The sequence below is a fragment of the Pan troglodytes genome, chromosome 4 (assembly GCF_028858775.2).
Source record: "Pan troglodytes isolate AG18354 chromosome 4, NHGRI_mPanTro3-v2.0_pri, whole genome shotgun sequence".
Classification (NCBI taxonomy): domain Eukaryota; kingdom Metazoa; phylum Chordata; class Mammalia; order Primates; family Hominidae; genus Pan; species Pan troglodytes.
Window position 1 is genome coordinate 146,248,458 of NC_072402.2, and position 16,606 is coordinate 146,265,063.

Consider the following 16,606-nt stretch of genomic DNA (forward strand, 5'->3'; position numbering starts at 1 on the left):
GAGAGTAGTTGACACCTTGTTTCACTCCCAGTTTTAGGGGATGAGCCTTCAATAATTTACTAAGTATGATATTTGCTATAAATTGTATGTCAACGCCCTCTACTTGGTTAAGGAAACTACATTCTATTCTTGGTTTGATGAGATTTTTAAAAAATCGTGAATGGGTATTGAATTTTGTCAAAGCATTTTTGGCAGTAACAAAATGAACATGTGGGTTTTCTCCCCTTTTTTTATTGATGCAATGAATTACATTGATTGCATTACAATTCCTGGAATAAGTCTTATTTGTACTGGACCCTGTGACACACTAGTATTTTTCTTAAGGATTGAAGGACATTTCCACCAACTATAAACACTGCCTGCTGACAGGTCTTAGTCATCAACCTTCTCTAGAAATAGCTCTTGACTGAAGAGAGCTGCTTAACCCAATGTCACTTACCCTTCTTGGGATCAATCTGCATCCAGTGTGAATATACACATGCATGAAGATATGAAGAATAGACACCTATATGATATACTCACAAACATGCTATTTTATTCCTGTACATATTCAGTATCTTGTTTTTTAGACTATTATAAGGTTATCATGTATCATCCTCTTGAATTGATATTTTTACCATTATGAAATATTTCTACCTCAAGAAATATTTTCCTTAAATTTTATTCTATCACTTATAACAGTAGAGTAACACCAACTTTCCTTGAATTATCACTTGCATAGTGTATGTATTTCTATTTTTTTATTTTCAATTTTTCTGCCACTTTATATTTAGTGGTCCTCTCTTACAAGCAGCATATATTTGTATTTTGTTTTGATGCAGTCTGACAACTTTGTCTTTTAGCATCTATTCTTTAAATAATTTAATATTTACTAAAATTACAAATTGATTTACGTTTGTCTATAATCTTACTGTTATCTATTAATCTTTTCTGTTTCTTGGTTCCTTGTTTCCATATTTATTGCTTATTTTCAGAATAATACCTGTTTATATTAACAGATTACCTCTCTCCCTATTAGCTTATTGGATATATATTCTTTTATTATCTTTATTTTAGGGGCTACAACTCATTACAGTCTTTTTCATACATTTGCCATTTCCTTGGCAATGCAAAGATCCCAAACAGCCCATGCCCCACGCCTGCCTTTTATGCTATTGTTTTCATGCATTTTAATCCTACATATATTTGAAAACCCACAAGACATTAATATTATTGTTATTTTAATAGTCAATGTTCTCTTACACTATCCACATATTTATCATTTCCAGTGCTCTGCACTCTGTCCTGCATTATGGTGTTTCAATCTGGGATTATTTTCTTTTTGACTGAAAAATTCCCATAAAAGTCACAATACAAAAACCTGATGTGGAAAAATTCCCTTCGTTTTTGTTTGCCTGAAAACGTCTTAATATCATCTTAATTTTTAAAGCATATTTTCATTGGGTATAGAATTCTAAGTTGTAGATTTTCAACATGTCATTCCATTGTCTTCTCACTTCTTTCATTTTATTGCATGGTCAGCTGTAAGTCTTATTTTCCCTGTTAAGTTTAATTTGTCATTTTTCTCTAATTACTTTTGAGATTTATCAACTTGTCTTTGATTTTCAGCAATTTTTTAAATGAATTTTCTAGATATAGTTTTCTTCTTTATTTAACCTGCTGGGGTTTTGTAGAGTTTCTTGAATCTCTGACTGATGGCTTTTATCTTTTTGGAAAATTCTTAGGCACTATTTCTACAAATATTACATCTGCCCCATTCTCTCTCTCTTCAAATAGAAAACTGATTACATGGATGTTAGAACTTTTTTGTATTATATATATATGTAACATATATATACACGTATACATATATGTATGGACACACACATATATTCTGATATGATACATATATACATATATATCAGAATGGTCTGTAATAAAATTTTATCCATTTATTTCTATGTGCTTCAATCAATATTTTATTACAAGGTTATGGTATAACATCCTCTTGAATTGATATTGTTATCATTACGAAAAAATGATATTACCTAAATTCCAGTTTACTACAGGTGTTCTCAGATATGTCAAATCTACTATTAAATTTATCATTATGCTTATTTATTTCAGTGTATTTATTAGTTGCAGTATTTCCATTCAATTCCCCCCTCTTTTTTTTTTTTTTTTTTTTTTTGAGACTAGGTCTTGCTGTGTCACCCAGGCTGGAGTGCAATGGCACAATCTCGGCTCACTGCAACCTCCACCTCATGGGTTCAAGCGATTCTTCTGCCTCGGTCTCCTCAGTAGCTGGGATTAAAGGCGCATTCCACCATGCCTGGCTAATTTTTGTATTATTAGTAGAGATGGGGTTTTACCATATTGGCCAGGCTGGTCTTGAACTCCTGACCTCATGATCTGCCCGCCTTGGCCTCCCAAAGTGCTGGGATTACAGGCGTGAGCCACCGCACCTGGCCAAAAATTCCCTTTTTTTTTTTTTTTTTTTGTAGATGCTCCTTATCTAATTACTCCGTTATCTAGATTGCCTATGAGACTGTTTCTCTTGTCTTTCTGTGTTCATGGTTTTTGGCCATTTAGTCTTGCTTCCTACAAGGTCTGGTGACTTAATTAAAGGACACACATTGTGTATAAAAAAGTACAGTTGCTCTGGATGGTAGTAGCCTATTCCAGAAATAATTTAATTTTCTTCTGGCAAGCAGATAGAATATGAAAAGAACACCTCAATCATGTTTAGGTTATGTTTAATGCATTACTTTCAATGGCAAAAACCACAATTACTTTTACACAGACCTTATATGACTCAGTAAAGGCCCCAAAGGAAATAGTAGAGGTCTTCTTTTTCTCTTTGAGAGTGTAGCTACTAAGTCTTATTTGTCTCGGTTACTTTCCAATCTTTCAAAGAATATTTTACCTAATCTTCATATTTTGTATTTAATTCAGTATGTTTTATTTAGCTTTGATAGTCATGCTTATGACAGTTCCTGCCTTATCTAGAACCCAATTCTCTCTCCTTCCTTATAATATGTTTTAAGGCATATTTGCTTCCAAGACAATTTTCTCTTTGTTTTCTTCCTCACTGGCTATTCCTTCCAGCTGTCCTTTACTGCCCTTCGTTCCTTAGACCTCTTCTATTCTGTATCTACCTGCATTCCTCAGGTGATTTCATCTAGTCATATGGATTTAAATGGCATCTAATCTTTGAGAATGGTCCACTTTTTTTTTTCTTTCTGATCGGGACCTCCTAGGAACTGCAGAATTTGATATCAAGCTCCTTACTGGACATCTCCAATTGCATATGTAATAGGTATCTCAAATAAGTAAAAAAGCCAAGTGTTTGACTCTCCACACCCTATAAACTTACACACAGTATTCTCATCTGGACTGATAGTTACTCACTCTAATCTTCTAGTTGCTCTTTCCAAAATTTTGGGTCATGTTTGACTTAGGTTTTCCTTTCACATTCCTCTTCTAATTTTTCAAAAAAAAAATCCTGTTGGTTAAATCCTCAAAATAGATCCAGATTCTAAATTACAATCTCGATTGTTATCACTGAGGTTGGAGTACCATTGTCTCTCACCTGTCAGATTACTTCAATAGACTCCCTTACAGTCTGCTTTTTAACAGAAAAACCAGAAAGATTCTTTAACAATATAATTCAGGTCATGTTACTCATTTGCTCAATACTCTGCAATGGCTTCCCATTTTCCTCATAGTAAAAGTCAATGTTCTTAAAATAACTTGAAAAGTCCTACACGATCTTTCTCCTATATATATTTTTTTACTTCCTCTCCTACATTTCCCTCCCTCATTTACTCTGCAACAGCCACCCTAACCTTGATATGTTAGGAATATTCTACCACAGCACTTTGCACTTGCTATTTTTCTGGCCTGGTATATTCTCCAAGATATCCACAAGTACAACTCCCCAACCTCCTTAAAGTTGTAACTGAAACATCACCTTCTCAATAAAGCCTAGTTTAACACCCTATTTAATATTACAATCTGCTATCCGGTTCACCTGCTTTTTCATAGTACTTACCATCTCCTAACATCCTAGATATCTGCTTATTTTTAATCTCCTCTACTTATTTTCATCTCATCACTTATTGTCTGCCTCTCTTTGTTAGAATATAAACTTTACAAGGATGTGGGTCATTGTCTATACTGTTCAATAATGTACCCTAAGCACCTGAATTAGATTCTCAAATATGGTTGGGGCTCGATAAATAATTAATTATAGAGCAAAAGAATATGTAAAATCTGACAATTTCTCACCACCTCAAACTGCTATCATCCTAGTCCAAGTTAGCGTTAGCATCATCACTTGCCAGGATAATTGTAATTCCTTCCCAAAAGTTTTCACTATTTTCTGCCATTCCACAGTCATTCTCTATAGAGTAGCCAGAATGATTCTTTTAAAACATAGAGCAAATAATGTCATTCCTTTCACCCAAACCCTCAAAAGCTTCTTCTATCACTCTGAGTAGCCACAATCTGACTCCAGGCTACCTCTCTGACCTCTACTTTTCTTACCAATTTCCTCCTTGCTCACTGCTGTCTGTAATCTTCTAGGCCATTCCTTGAACTACCCAAGCATGCTCCCACTCCAGGGCCTTTATGATTATTGCAATTTTGTTCCAAAACACTTTTTTCTTAGTGCTTACATGACTTACTTTCCCTCTTCCTGCAGGACTCTGCTCCAGCAATATTTTATTAAGGAAGGTGAATGTCATGTGTAAATCACTCACTTTTTACTTGTTTTTGTGTGTTTTTTAAAAATAAAATGTAACACCTGAAATATATCGTACTTTCTCCTCACTAGATTTTAAATGCCATATGAACTGAAATTTTTTTTTACCATTAATTTCTCAATTGCCTATGGAACATAGTGGGCATTCAATTATTTCTTGAATGAATAAATAAATAGTGCAGCCGTTATGAGCTTAGACTTTGAAGTCATATAATTCCCTTTATAAAATGAATATTAAACATAGTAATATTGTGTTGGTTAGATGATATTGAAACATGTGAAGAATTTAGTATATTGTCTATAAATATTTAATAAATGGTAGTGATGACAGAAAGAGAAAGCAGGGTCTAGGTTTGGGAACATGAATGAGAAAATTATTATGTGAACACTTTGAATTTTTAGGTGGTTTCTTTCCCGTTATGTTAACAACCCTGCATTGGGTTGGTGTGGTTACCAATTTGTAAAATTTGGGGATGGATTAGGACATTTCTAGCAAGCTTAGCTTTAAAAGCACAGCTGAGTCCATTGAGCAAAGGAAGAAAGTCCCTGGAGTAGGTTTCTGCCTTGGGCATCTGTACTTGCACGTATGTGTAGGTTTATATGTGTGGGTATATAGCTGGTCATCATTATGCATAGATTCTATATTTGTGAGTTAATCTACTTACTAAAATTTATTTGTAACCTCCTAAATCCCCCAAATCAATACCTGAGGTGCTTTCACAGTGTTTTTATGGTCATTTGTAGACATGCATGTGCACAAAGCAGTGGAAGCATTGTTTCCTGATAGGTGTGTTTCCAGCTGAAGTCAAACAAGGCAATGCTCTATCATCTTGTTTCACTTCAACAAGTGTCCCTTTTGCTATTTGCCGGCACATATTTTGCATTTTGTGCTTTTTGATGGTGATTTCATGGTTTAAAATGGACCCTAAGTGTACTGCTGAAGTGCTGTCTGGTGTTTGTAATTGCAAGAAGGCTGTGATATGCTTTACAGAGAAAATACATGTTTTAGATAAGCTTCATTCAGGTATGAGTTATAGTGCCTTGTCCATGACTGCAATGCTAACGAGTCAACATATAAATTAAATAGGTGTTTCTAAGCACAAACACACATCAAACAAGGTTATGCATTGATTGGCTGATGAAAATGTGACCAGAGACTCACAGGAACCTAATCCTGTATTTTCCCTGGAAGCAAAGATTCAGTATTTACCAATTCAGTGTTTGCAATGACTTTATAGAATTTAATTGCCACCACCAACATGACCATGTGGATTGTGCTAGCTTCTCTCTAGGCAGGTTCAGTGTGCAAATGAGTGGACAGATATGAATATTAGCCATGTTAACAGTAAACAGATGCTCCATTTCCCATTTAGGTGAATTAGGGTCCATTTTAAACCATGATTAAAATTAAATAGGCAATCCCTTTGGCTCATTCTAAGTGAACAAAAACTTTCTGGGTTGTTTTCTTTAGAAATTCTACTCAGGAGGTAGAAGTGCTGATCCCTCATCAGACGTTTCCAATGCACAGAAGCATACACTTCCAAAGATCTTCTCCATTAGGGAATAAGTTTAGCTTATAAATTAAGAGCACAGACTCTGGAATCCAAAGCCCGGGCTCAGATACAGTCCCCACTACTTCCTACCAATGACTTTAGTGTATAATCTCCCTGATCCTCTGTTCGCTGATCTATAAAATGAGGATAATGATAGGATCTACTTCATAATGTTGTTGCGAAGCCAAAGTGAGGTTCCCAGGAATAATGATTAACAGGGGGCTTCATACATACATAGTAAGTGTTCAACATTCACTGGCCATTATTATTCTTGGAGTAATAATAATTGTTGAAAATTTGGATTTCATTTCCTCCAAGAATGGTAAAACCGACAGTTTAAAATAAATTGGATAGGATTCAAAAAATGTCCATGCAGTTACACTTCTAATTCACTCTCCTGCCTCCGGCATTTCTTTCAGAATCCCAAGGAATACTTGTTCTGACATACCACATGAAAATCCTGGCCCAGGCCTTGGTTTAGACTCCTTCCCTTGAAAAAGAACAAGGCAGGACTAAGGGCTAAGAATGCGGTGAAAAGAGGAAAGGGCAGCTCCCTGTCTTGAGGGTCCTGTTGCTCTTAATCTCTCCTCTCCACTCCACTTCCCACATCTTGATGTATCCGGGGACCACTTCTACAGCAAGTGCCTGACAACTTCCTTATGGAATATATATCCCTGCTAATGAATCCAGATCATAGATTTTGATCTTCATTTTAAGTTTAGTATGTCAAAGCTGGAGGACTCTTAAAGGTTAGTATCTAGACAGAATGAGATGGTTAATTTTATGTGTTAACTTGACCAGGCATGGGGTACCTAGACATTTAGTCAAGCATTATTCTGGGTGTGTCTTCGAGGAAATTTTTGGATGAGATTAACATTTGAATCAGTAGACTGCCTTTCCCAATGCAGGTGAACCTCATGCAATCCACTGAAGGCTTGAATAGGAGGGAACTCATGCTGCCTTACTGCCTTCAAGCTGTGATATCAGTTTTTCCTGCCTTTGGGCTCAAACTAAAACATTGACTCTCTTGGGCTCTAGTGTGCCTGTATTTGGACAGGAACTACACTATTGGCTCTCCTGGAAGTCTAGCTTGCTGACTGTAGATCTTGTTACTGGTAAACATCCATAATCACATGAACCAATTCCTTACAGTATCTCTTTCTCTCTCTCTACACACACACACACACCCATTAGTTATGTTTATCTGGAGAACCAATACACAGGGATCGGAATAATGCCTGGCATATGTTGCATGCCCTCCTGGATCCCTGGTAGACCTTATTCTCCACTGACAACCAATGGATCTTCTCATCACAGTGCTTCAGGAAGTGAGACAGTTCAGAGCTGGGCTCAGGGCTTAGTTCTCTCAACTTCTAGCCTGGAGCTGTCTTCATTCCCCGGCAGCCTCTACCCACATGACATATTTTCTTCAGCTCCATGTCAGCTGATACAGTTTGGCTGTGTCCCCACCCAAATCTCATCTTGAACTGTAGCTCCTCCCATAATTCTCACTTGTTGTAGGAGGGACCTGGTGGGAGATAACTGAATTATGGGGGTGATTTCCCCCATACTTTTCTCGTGGTAGTGAATACGTCTCATGAGATCTGATGGTTTTATAAAGGGGAAACCCCCTTCGCTTGGCTCCCATTCTCTCTTGCCTGCAGCCACGTAAGATGCGCCTTTTGCCTCCCGCCATGATTGTGAGGCCTCCCCAGGCATGTGGAACTGTGAGTCCATTAAGCCTCCTTTTCTTTATAAATTACGCAGTCTGGGGTTTGTCTTTATCAGCAGTGTAAAAATGGACTAGTACATCAGCCTTATAGACTCTCCACATAAAATGGAATAAAGACCTTTTGGGGCAAATGACATGCCTCAGGCATGTCTAAGCAAAGTCTAAGCTTTGAATATTTGTTCATTTATCTACAAGCTGTGTGACATTGGGCATGTTACTTAACCTTAACCTACATAAGCTTGTGAGCCTGGGTTTTCTCATCTGAGAAATGGGGGAAATAACTATACTTTCCCCACAAGGAGGTTTTCAAAATTATATATAAAGTATTTAGCATACTCTCTGGCATACAGGCATGTTAAAGAAAAAAATTATTCATGACATTTGTTAAAGCAGTAAAGCAGACTTTATTCAGGACTATCAACATAGGTTATAGGGACTACTGTGATGGGGTTTTGTAGTAGAAGAGAGAGATTGAAATGCAACAAGGGAAAGTGGAAATTTATAGCCAAACAGCATGGTGAGTGGGGGTTGGTGGATGGAAAATTACCAATAGAAAACATCAGGAGTAAGAGAGGATTCTGGCTAAACAAACCTAGCGGGCTCTTGCTGAAGACAGGCCAAGGTGATCATACATCACCTGGGAGATGGTGGAGGGTGAAGAACCCAATCAAATATCAAGGGTGGGGGATTCTGGCTATACCAACTTAGCAAGATTCTTGCTAAAATTGGGTGATGCAAAAACAGACATAGAAGTCCAAAAGTCAAGACCTAGATGGGACAAGGATTCAGAAAAGTCTAACTAAAGTTGGGTTAAGGAGAGGAGTTTTGTCAGTAAGCATTCAAAAGTGTTAGCTTTAAAAAAAAAATTATCACCCAGACCACTATCAGATTCTTAGAATACTCAATCTAATATTATTTATTCATTTAGGAACCCCATGCAAAGTTGATCAGACAGTAAACCAGTGAGGTCTGTGTGGATACTCACCAAATCAATTATGCCAATGTTATTCCAGCCTTGCATTATAGGGAGAAAAGAAATAAACGTGGGGATGACCCAGCAGCCTCCCAGCATTAATGCGATGCGCAGAGGGGTCATCTTGTTCCTATAAACCAAAGGCTGGCAGCAGATGGCGTAATACCTGGAGAGAGAATAGAGGGCAGAGCACAGGCATGGGCAAGGAGGAATGGGAGGGAGAGAAAAGAGAATATATGAGAGAGAAAAGGGGAGGAAGAGGGGATGGAGCAAGGGATAGAGAACAGCAAACATTGAGGAGAAGAGTCGGAGGGGAAGCAGAGAATAAAAATAAGGAAATATAAGAAAGAATAAAGGGTAAAAAGAGGAGAGCAAGTGGCAGAGGAAGGGAAAAAGAAGGAAGAGAGAGAAAAGAACAGAGGAAAGGAAAAGTGATTATATAATACAATATGATATACTGGCCTGTGATTTTCTGTTAATATAAATATTAATATATACTTTGGATCACATCTGAGAATCATTGCCTGCAGTTGGCCCCGCAGTCCTCTCCATCTCCCAATATCTGGAGGAGCGCCACACACACCAGAAGGTCTTTTCTATTTTTGGCACTGTTCCAACACTATCCCGATGCCTGTGCATTGAGGAGCCTCTGCCCAGCCCTCTGGGCCTCAGTATCCAGGCAACTGTAATCTATTTGATTACAACTTGAGGTGACCCAGGCATAGCTCTACGTCTGGGCTCTAACCACTGTGTCTCAGATTTGTCCCCTTACCCTTGATCACCTGCCTACATGGAAGTGGAGCTCTAAGTCCGTGTTTTTTTTTTTGAATTGTGGTTCAAGGATTCCCCTCCATCCCCCCATCCCTGCCATGCTGAATCAAACTCACCTGAGGAAGCCTTTTTAAAATGCAGATCCCAAGGATCTCCTGAATCAGAGCCTGTTGGTGAACAACCTGGAGCTTGCATGTTGACAAGTGTGAGTTATTACTAAGTGTGAGTTATTGTTAAGGATACTCAGTTTCCTCCTTCCAAACATGTACACTTCTTGGCATACTTATGGCTGGATAGGACCAAGGGACTAGTCCTGACCAATGAATCATGAACAGAATTGACATGCATCACTTCTGGGACAAACCATTTAACTGTTTCTGGGATACTAAGAATGTAAAATTTTGAATATTTCCTGCTCCATCATTTCCTGTCTACTGGATGAGACCACCCCAATTCCATTTATTAGGGTCTGACCTCTCTCATGGGACACAGTGCTCACTATCTTTTGATTCCATGTTCTGCCTATGATACTAGCTTTCTTCCTGCCTCCAGAAAGAGGTACAATCTGCCCATTCAACAGTCTGGCCTCTAACTTCTAGACCGTTCCTGCATGTTACTCTGGCCTTGGAAATCACCTCTTCCATGCCCAGGCATGGCATGGAATTTCACAACAGGCAGAATGCTACAGTAGATCTATCATTCATTACTCTTTGGGAGAGTACAAAATAGAAATGCAAAAAGAGCCTGGAGGCTGTCTATTCTTTAAGGTTTTATACCATTTAATGATGAACCACCCTCATACACCCCTCATTTTATGCAGTTCACTTTGTTAATTTTTCCCACCTCTTCTTTTCTTTTCTTAATTCAAAGCCTAACTAACAAAACAATGGCTATATTCGTTGAAGAGGTGGTAGTAGGATGGGTTGAGAGAGAGGGTGGAATGAGGAGAGCCCCGTGTTGGAGCATGAGGAGCAGGTGCCTCAGGAGCAGGGAGAGGAGAAATACCCGCTTTCCTACAAGGCACTGAGGAGCAGCTGACGACATTGTGCCAAAAGCTCCTTGTAGCTGGCAAGCTCGGTGGGGTGTCCTGATCTGGGCCAGAGTGCAAGAAACAACAAATCAAAGAATGGGAGACTGTCTTGCTCCGAAAAACCATTGTCTCCATTATAATTCTGACATGGCTGCAAAATCAAACTAAAGATAACTCAGTCGTTGAAAGAATCATGATTAGCTGGATTCCCTCCATACTGTTGGCTTACAAGAAAGACAAATTATATCTGAGTAGCAACTTTTTCTGAATGGTGATATTCATAATCATCAGAGGTTTATTATTAACATAGAATTAATGATGAATTTGAAGTGGATGAAATATACTCTTTTTTTTCAAATTTTGTTTCCTTCTTGATTTCCTGTTAGGGGGCAAGTTTCTTTCCATTTAGCATCCTTCTTCCTTTCTCTTGTTAATAGCACTTCAAATCCTTCGGGAGTTATCTCTTTGCTGTTGCTATAGTGCTGTTGGGAAAACAAATGATGGGGCTTTGACTTTTCTAGCCTAGGGGTGACCCGATCAGACTTTCTCCTAGGACTCAATGTCCTGCAGAGGGATGCAAGGTGGGCAAGTCAGCAGAGGGCTTTTTATCTCAGCAGCAGCCCCCTGGTAGGGCTGGGGATTCATTCCTGCTCCTTGGATCTTTTGCAGCATGCTCTTACCCATCAAGTCCTCACTCCTTAGCTCTCTCTTTAAATAAGCCACCTCATATATTTCCAATAAATTCTCTTTTTGCTTAAGCTGGTGTCATGGGTTGAATTGTGTCCTTCCTCTTCCAAAAGATATGTTGAATTCCCAACTCTCAGTAACCTTGGAATGTGACCTTATTTAGACATAGGATTTTAAAAGAGGCAATCAAATTAAAATGAGGTCTTCGGGGTGATCCTGAATCCAATGTGACTGATGTCCTTATGAAAAGAAAAATTTTGACACAGAAACTGATATGCACAGTACGAAGGTGGCCATGAGAAGATGGAAGATTGGAGTGGTGCGTCCATAAGCCAAGGAACACTTAAAGTTGCCAGCAACCAGCAGAAGCCAGGAAGAGGCAAGAAAGAATCCTTCCCCTACAAGTTCCAGAGGGATAATCGCCCTATTGATACCTTTATTTCAGACTTCTAGCCTTTAGAGCAGTGAGACAATAAGTGTGTATTGTTCTAAGCCATCCAGTTTGTGGTACCTGTTATGACAGCTTTAGCAAACTAATACAGTTGGCTAATAACAATCTCTTGCTTGCAAGAAAAGTATACCGCTTCACACAGAGCAGTAAAACTGGCTTGAATGCCAGATATATCTTTCATAGTATACTTAAGTAAGAATATCTTTTGTTTCATTCAATATACTTTCAGATCATAGCTCAAGTTTTGGCATCCTTTCTTCTATTATCCAAAAAAGGCAATAAAGGGATAAAAGAAGAATGAATTCTGCCCTATCTTTGTTGTGTAATCAGTATAATTTTCGAGGTTTAGAATGAGGTGCCGAGATGTTGCCAAGTAAAGAGCAGATTTCAGAAATTTTGGTTGGATCTCTAACATCACAAAAATCCAAAAGTTCAAAAACACAAGGCCAAATTAAGTATCCTATAGGGTACTGTTCACCACAACCAAGGTATGGAACCTACCTAAGCATTTATTAGTGGATAAATGAATATAGAAAATGTGGCATATATATACATGATGGGATATTATTCCATCATAAAAAAATAAAATCCTGTCATTTCCAGCAGCATGGATGGAACTGGAGGACATTATGTTAAATGAATAAGCCAGGCACAGAAGAACAAATATTGCATGTTGTCACTCATGTGAGGGAGCCAAGAAAATTGATCTCAAGGAGGTAAAGCATAAAATGATGGTTACCGCAGGCTGGGAGGGGTAGTATGTAGGGGGAGTATGAAGAGGGGTCAGCGAATGCATACAAAAATACAATTAGATAGTGGGAATAAGATCTAGTGTTTGGGCAGCACACGTGGGTAACTTGTTAACAATCATTTATTGTATCTTTCAAAATAGCTAGAGGAATAGATTTGGAATGCTCTCAACACAAAGAAATGATAAATGTTTGAGGTGATGGATATCCCAACTACCCTGATTTGATCACTACACATTGTATGCTTGTATCAAAATATCACATGTACCCCATAAGTATGTACAATTATTATGTACCCATAAAATTTAAAATATTTTACATAAATAAATAATATCTTGCAGGACAAAAAGTACGTTTCAGAAAGCAGGATGTCTTACCTGAGAAGATTCTTTGATTTCCATAAATGGATGTGGATGTTTAGAGGGTTATGTTGGGAAAATAATAGAATTTACAAGATGGCCTTAGAATGTATGGTTATATTGGTGCTCATAACATTTTTATGAAAGCCTTTCTTTCTAAATCTAGCTTGCCCAGGGCTATTGCCAGTTTCCCTTGACATAATGATCATCCCATGAACAATAATATTGCCCTACATTCTGGTGTCCAAATGTTCTATGCTTTAATTTGCTTTACCCTAGATTTCTAGGAGCTGCTGCTATATAGAATTAAATAGTGGTAACAGGTTTCCTTTTAAAATTCAACTTAAAGGAGGATACTGTGAAAGTAGTACACATTTTACCAATCCCTTACACATTTTTTTATTTGAAACAGAATCCTGTTCTGTTGCCCAGGCTGAGGTGCTTATGTGATCTTGGCTCACTGCAACCTCCGCCTCCCAGGCTCAATTGATTCGCCTGCCTAGCTTCCTGAGTAGCTGGGAATACAGGCGTGCACCACCACACCCAGCTAATTTATATTTTTAGCAGGGACAGGGTTTCACTATGTTGGCTAGGCTTGTCTCAAATTCCTGGCCTCAAGTGACTCACCCGCCTCAGTCTCCCAAAGTGCTGTGATTACAAACATGAGCCACCACACCTGGCCCCCTTACACATTTTACATATACAGTCAGTTCCCTGGAAAATGCTTGCCAGAAGTAAAGTGCTTGGACAATGAGCCCACCTCGAAGGGGGCTAAGGTGGAATACATCAAAACATGCCCAAACACAGATGCAGAAAGTTGCTCTTGCAGGATCTAGGGTGGTTAGGCAAGGGTGGGAAGAATCCTTTATCTCCTTTTTTAAAATTATCAATAAGTAAAGGGGGAAAAAGGATTTTATTTTACTTAAATTTAAATTAGGTTTGGTAGATTGTTAGTGACAGGTAAGGATATGAATAAGAAAAATACTGAATTATGTCTAGGTATATGTTTTACTTGCATTTTGACCGCTACAGCTTCTTCAATCTGGTCCTCTGTCTTACAGTAAACATAATTTGATTTTTGAGTGGGATTGAGTATAGAACATAAGGTTCTTATTTGGAGCTCAAATTCTAGCATCTACTTAACTTTATGTGCTGAAGATTCACACCAAGACCTGGAACCTTTGAGGCAGCAGCCCTAAATAAATCATCTCATATCCTTCCAATGTCTTTCTGATCTTTGCTTTCGAGCAAAAAATCTAGAAAAGTAAACATCCTCTGAAGGCTGGACTCAAGAATGCAAATTAAGTAGGTGAAAAAAAAATCACTGAATAAAGGGATTAATAAAAATTGAGTTCTAGTGTTAACCGATGGTGCTTCCTTAAAATTTTAATATTTGTCTGTAGATAAGACTAGATAGAAATCTGATAACTTGACTTTTATATATTGCAGTTGATTTTCAATTCCTATATTTGGATTATAATGTCCCTGTTAATAACAAAAAGGAAACTGACCTATCATGAACTATTCCTGCAACACATAAACACCACCACTAGACAGAATTAGCTAATTAAATTTGCAAGTTCTTTGGAGGGAGGTAAGGCAAAATGCACTGGCTGATTTGATAATAATAGCTAGTATTTATTTACTGACCAAGGGCTCTGCCCATTTGATCTCATTTAATCCGCACAACTATTAGATTGGTGCAAAATAATCGTGGTTTTTGCCATCAAGAATAATGGCAGAAACCATGATTATTTTGCACCAACCTAACACTTTTGAGACAGGAACTATAAATATATCCATTTCGCAGATGAGGAAAGGGAAGCACAGGAGTGTTCAAAATTTGCCCAGTCTCACAGGTGGTAAGAACTGAGCTGGCATCTAGCCCAGGCAGCCTGACTCAAGAGCCAGGACATAAACCTCTTATCATTTCACTCAGCTGCCTCTCCCATTGAAAAGCCACTTTGGAAACAATCAAAACATGAACATATTGAATCTCAGAACTTGAAGGATGCTGAGAATCATGAAATCCTCAAGTTCTCTGATATGGTTTGGCTGTGTACCCACCCAAATCTCATCTTGGATTGTGGCTCCCACAATTCCCATGTGTTGTGGGAGGGACCAAGTGGGAGGTGATTGAATCATGGGGGTGAGTCTTTCCCGTGTTGTTCTCATGATGGTGACTGGGTCTCACAAGATCTGATGGTTTTATAAAGGGGAATTTCCCTGCACAATCTCTCTTCTCTAGTCTGCTGCCATGTGAGACATGGCTTTCACCTTCTGCCATGATTGTGAGGCTTCCCCATCCACATTGAACTGTGAGTCCATTGAATCTCTTTCTTTTGTAAATTGCCCAGTCTTGGTTATGTCTTTATCAGCAGCATGAAAATGGACTAATACAGTAAATTGGTACCAGGAGTGGGGTGCTGATAAAAAGATAGCCAAAAATGTGGAAGTGACTTTGGAACTGAGTAACAGGCAGAGGTTGGAACAGTATGGAGGACTCAGAAGAAGACAGGAAGATGTGAGAAAGTTTGGAACTTTCTTAAGACTTGTTGAATGGCTTTGGCCAAAATGCTGATAATGATATAGACAGTAAAATCCAGGCCGAGGTGGTCTCAGATAGAGATGAGAAACTTGCTGGGAACTGGAGCAAAGGTGGCTCTTGTTATGATTTAGCAAAGAGATTGGTGGCATTTTACCCCTGCCTTAGAGATTTGTGGAACTTTCAACTGGAGAGAGATGATTTCAGGTATCTGATGGAAGAAATTTCCACCATCAGGAAGAAATGTTAAGCAGCAAAGCATTCAAGAGGTGACTTGGGTGCTGTTAAAAGCATTTAGTTTTATAAGGAAAGCAGAGCATAAAAGTTTGGAAAATTTGCAGCCTGACAATAAAATAGAAAAGAAAATCCCATTTTCTGAGGAGAAATTCAAGCTGGCTGCAGAAATTTCCATAAGTAACAAGAAGCTGAATGTTAATCCCCAAGACAATGGAGAAAATGTCTCCAGGCCATGTTAGAGGTCTACGTGGCAGCTCCTTCTATCACAGGCCTGGAAGCCTAGGAGAAAAAATGGTTTTGTGAGCCAGGCCCAGGGTCCCTGTACTATGTGCAGCCTAGGAAATTGGTGTCGTGTGTCCCAGCTACTCCAGGCATGGCTGAAAGGGGCCAACATAGAGCTCAGGCCATAGCTTCAGAGGGTGCTTCCATGTACACAGAAGTCAAGAATTAAGGTTTGGGAACCTCCACCTAGATTACAGAGGATGTATGGAAATGCCTGGATGCCCAGGCAGAGGTTTGCTGCAAAGGCAGGGCCCTCATGGAGAACTTCTGCTAGAGCACTGCAGATGGGAAAAGTGGGGTTGGAGCCCCTGTGCAGAGTCCCTACTGGGGCACCAACTAGTAGAGCTGCGAGAAGAGGGCCAGCATCCCCAGACCCCAGAACCAGAGATCCACCAACAGCTTGCACCATGCACCTTGAAAAGCTGCAGACACTCAATGCCAGCCTGTGAAAGCAGATGGGAGGGAATCTGTACTTAGCAAAGCCACAGCAGTG

The 16,606-nt window shown here is 38.8% G+C and overlaps 1 protein-coding gene and 1 long non-coding RNA gene across 6 annotated transcripts in view; one reads left to right on the top strand and one right to left on the bottom strand.

Moving 5' to 3' along the window:
* HTR4 (5-hydroxytryptamine receptor 4) overlaps window positions 1-16,606 on the bottom strand; it is a 210,245-nt gene that overhangs the window by 72,058 nt on the left and 121,581 nt on the right. For all 5 annotated transcript variants that reach the window (XR_010157366.1, XM_016954012.4, XM_001162339.8 and 2 more), the window contains one exon: window positions 9,015-9,168. Coding sequence is in view for 4 of the 5 variants with exons in the window: in XM_016954012.4 (XP_016809501.1) it covers window positions 9,015-9,168 (154 nt within the window). In the remaining variant the exon portion in view is untranslated. The remainder of the gene's footprint in view (window positions 1-9,014; window positions 9,169-16,606) is intronic.
* The window catches only part of LOC129144028 (uncharacterized), a 108,124-nt gene that overhangs the window by 62,443 nt on the left and 29,075 nt on the right, over window positions 1-16,606 (top strand). The gene's annotated exons all lie outside the window — the stretch shown is intronic.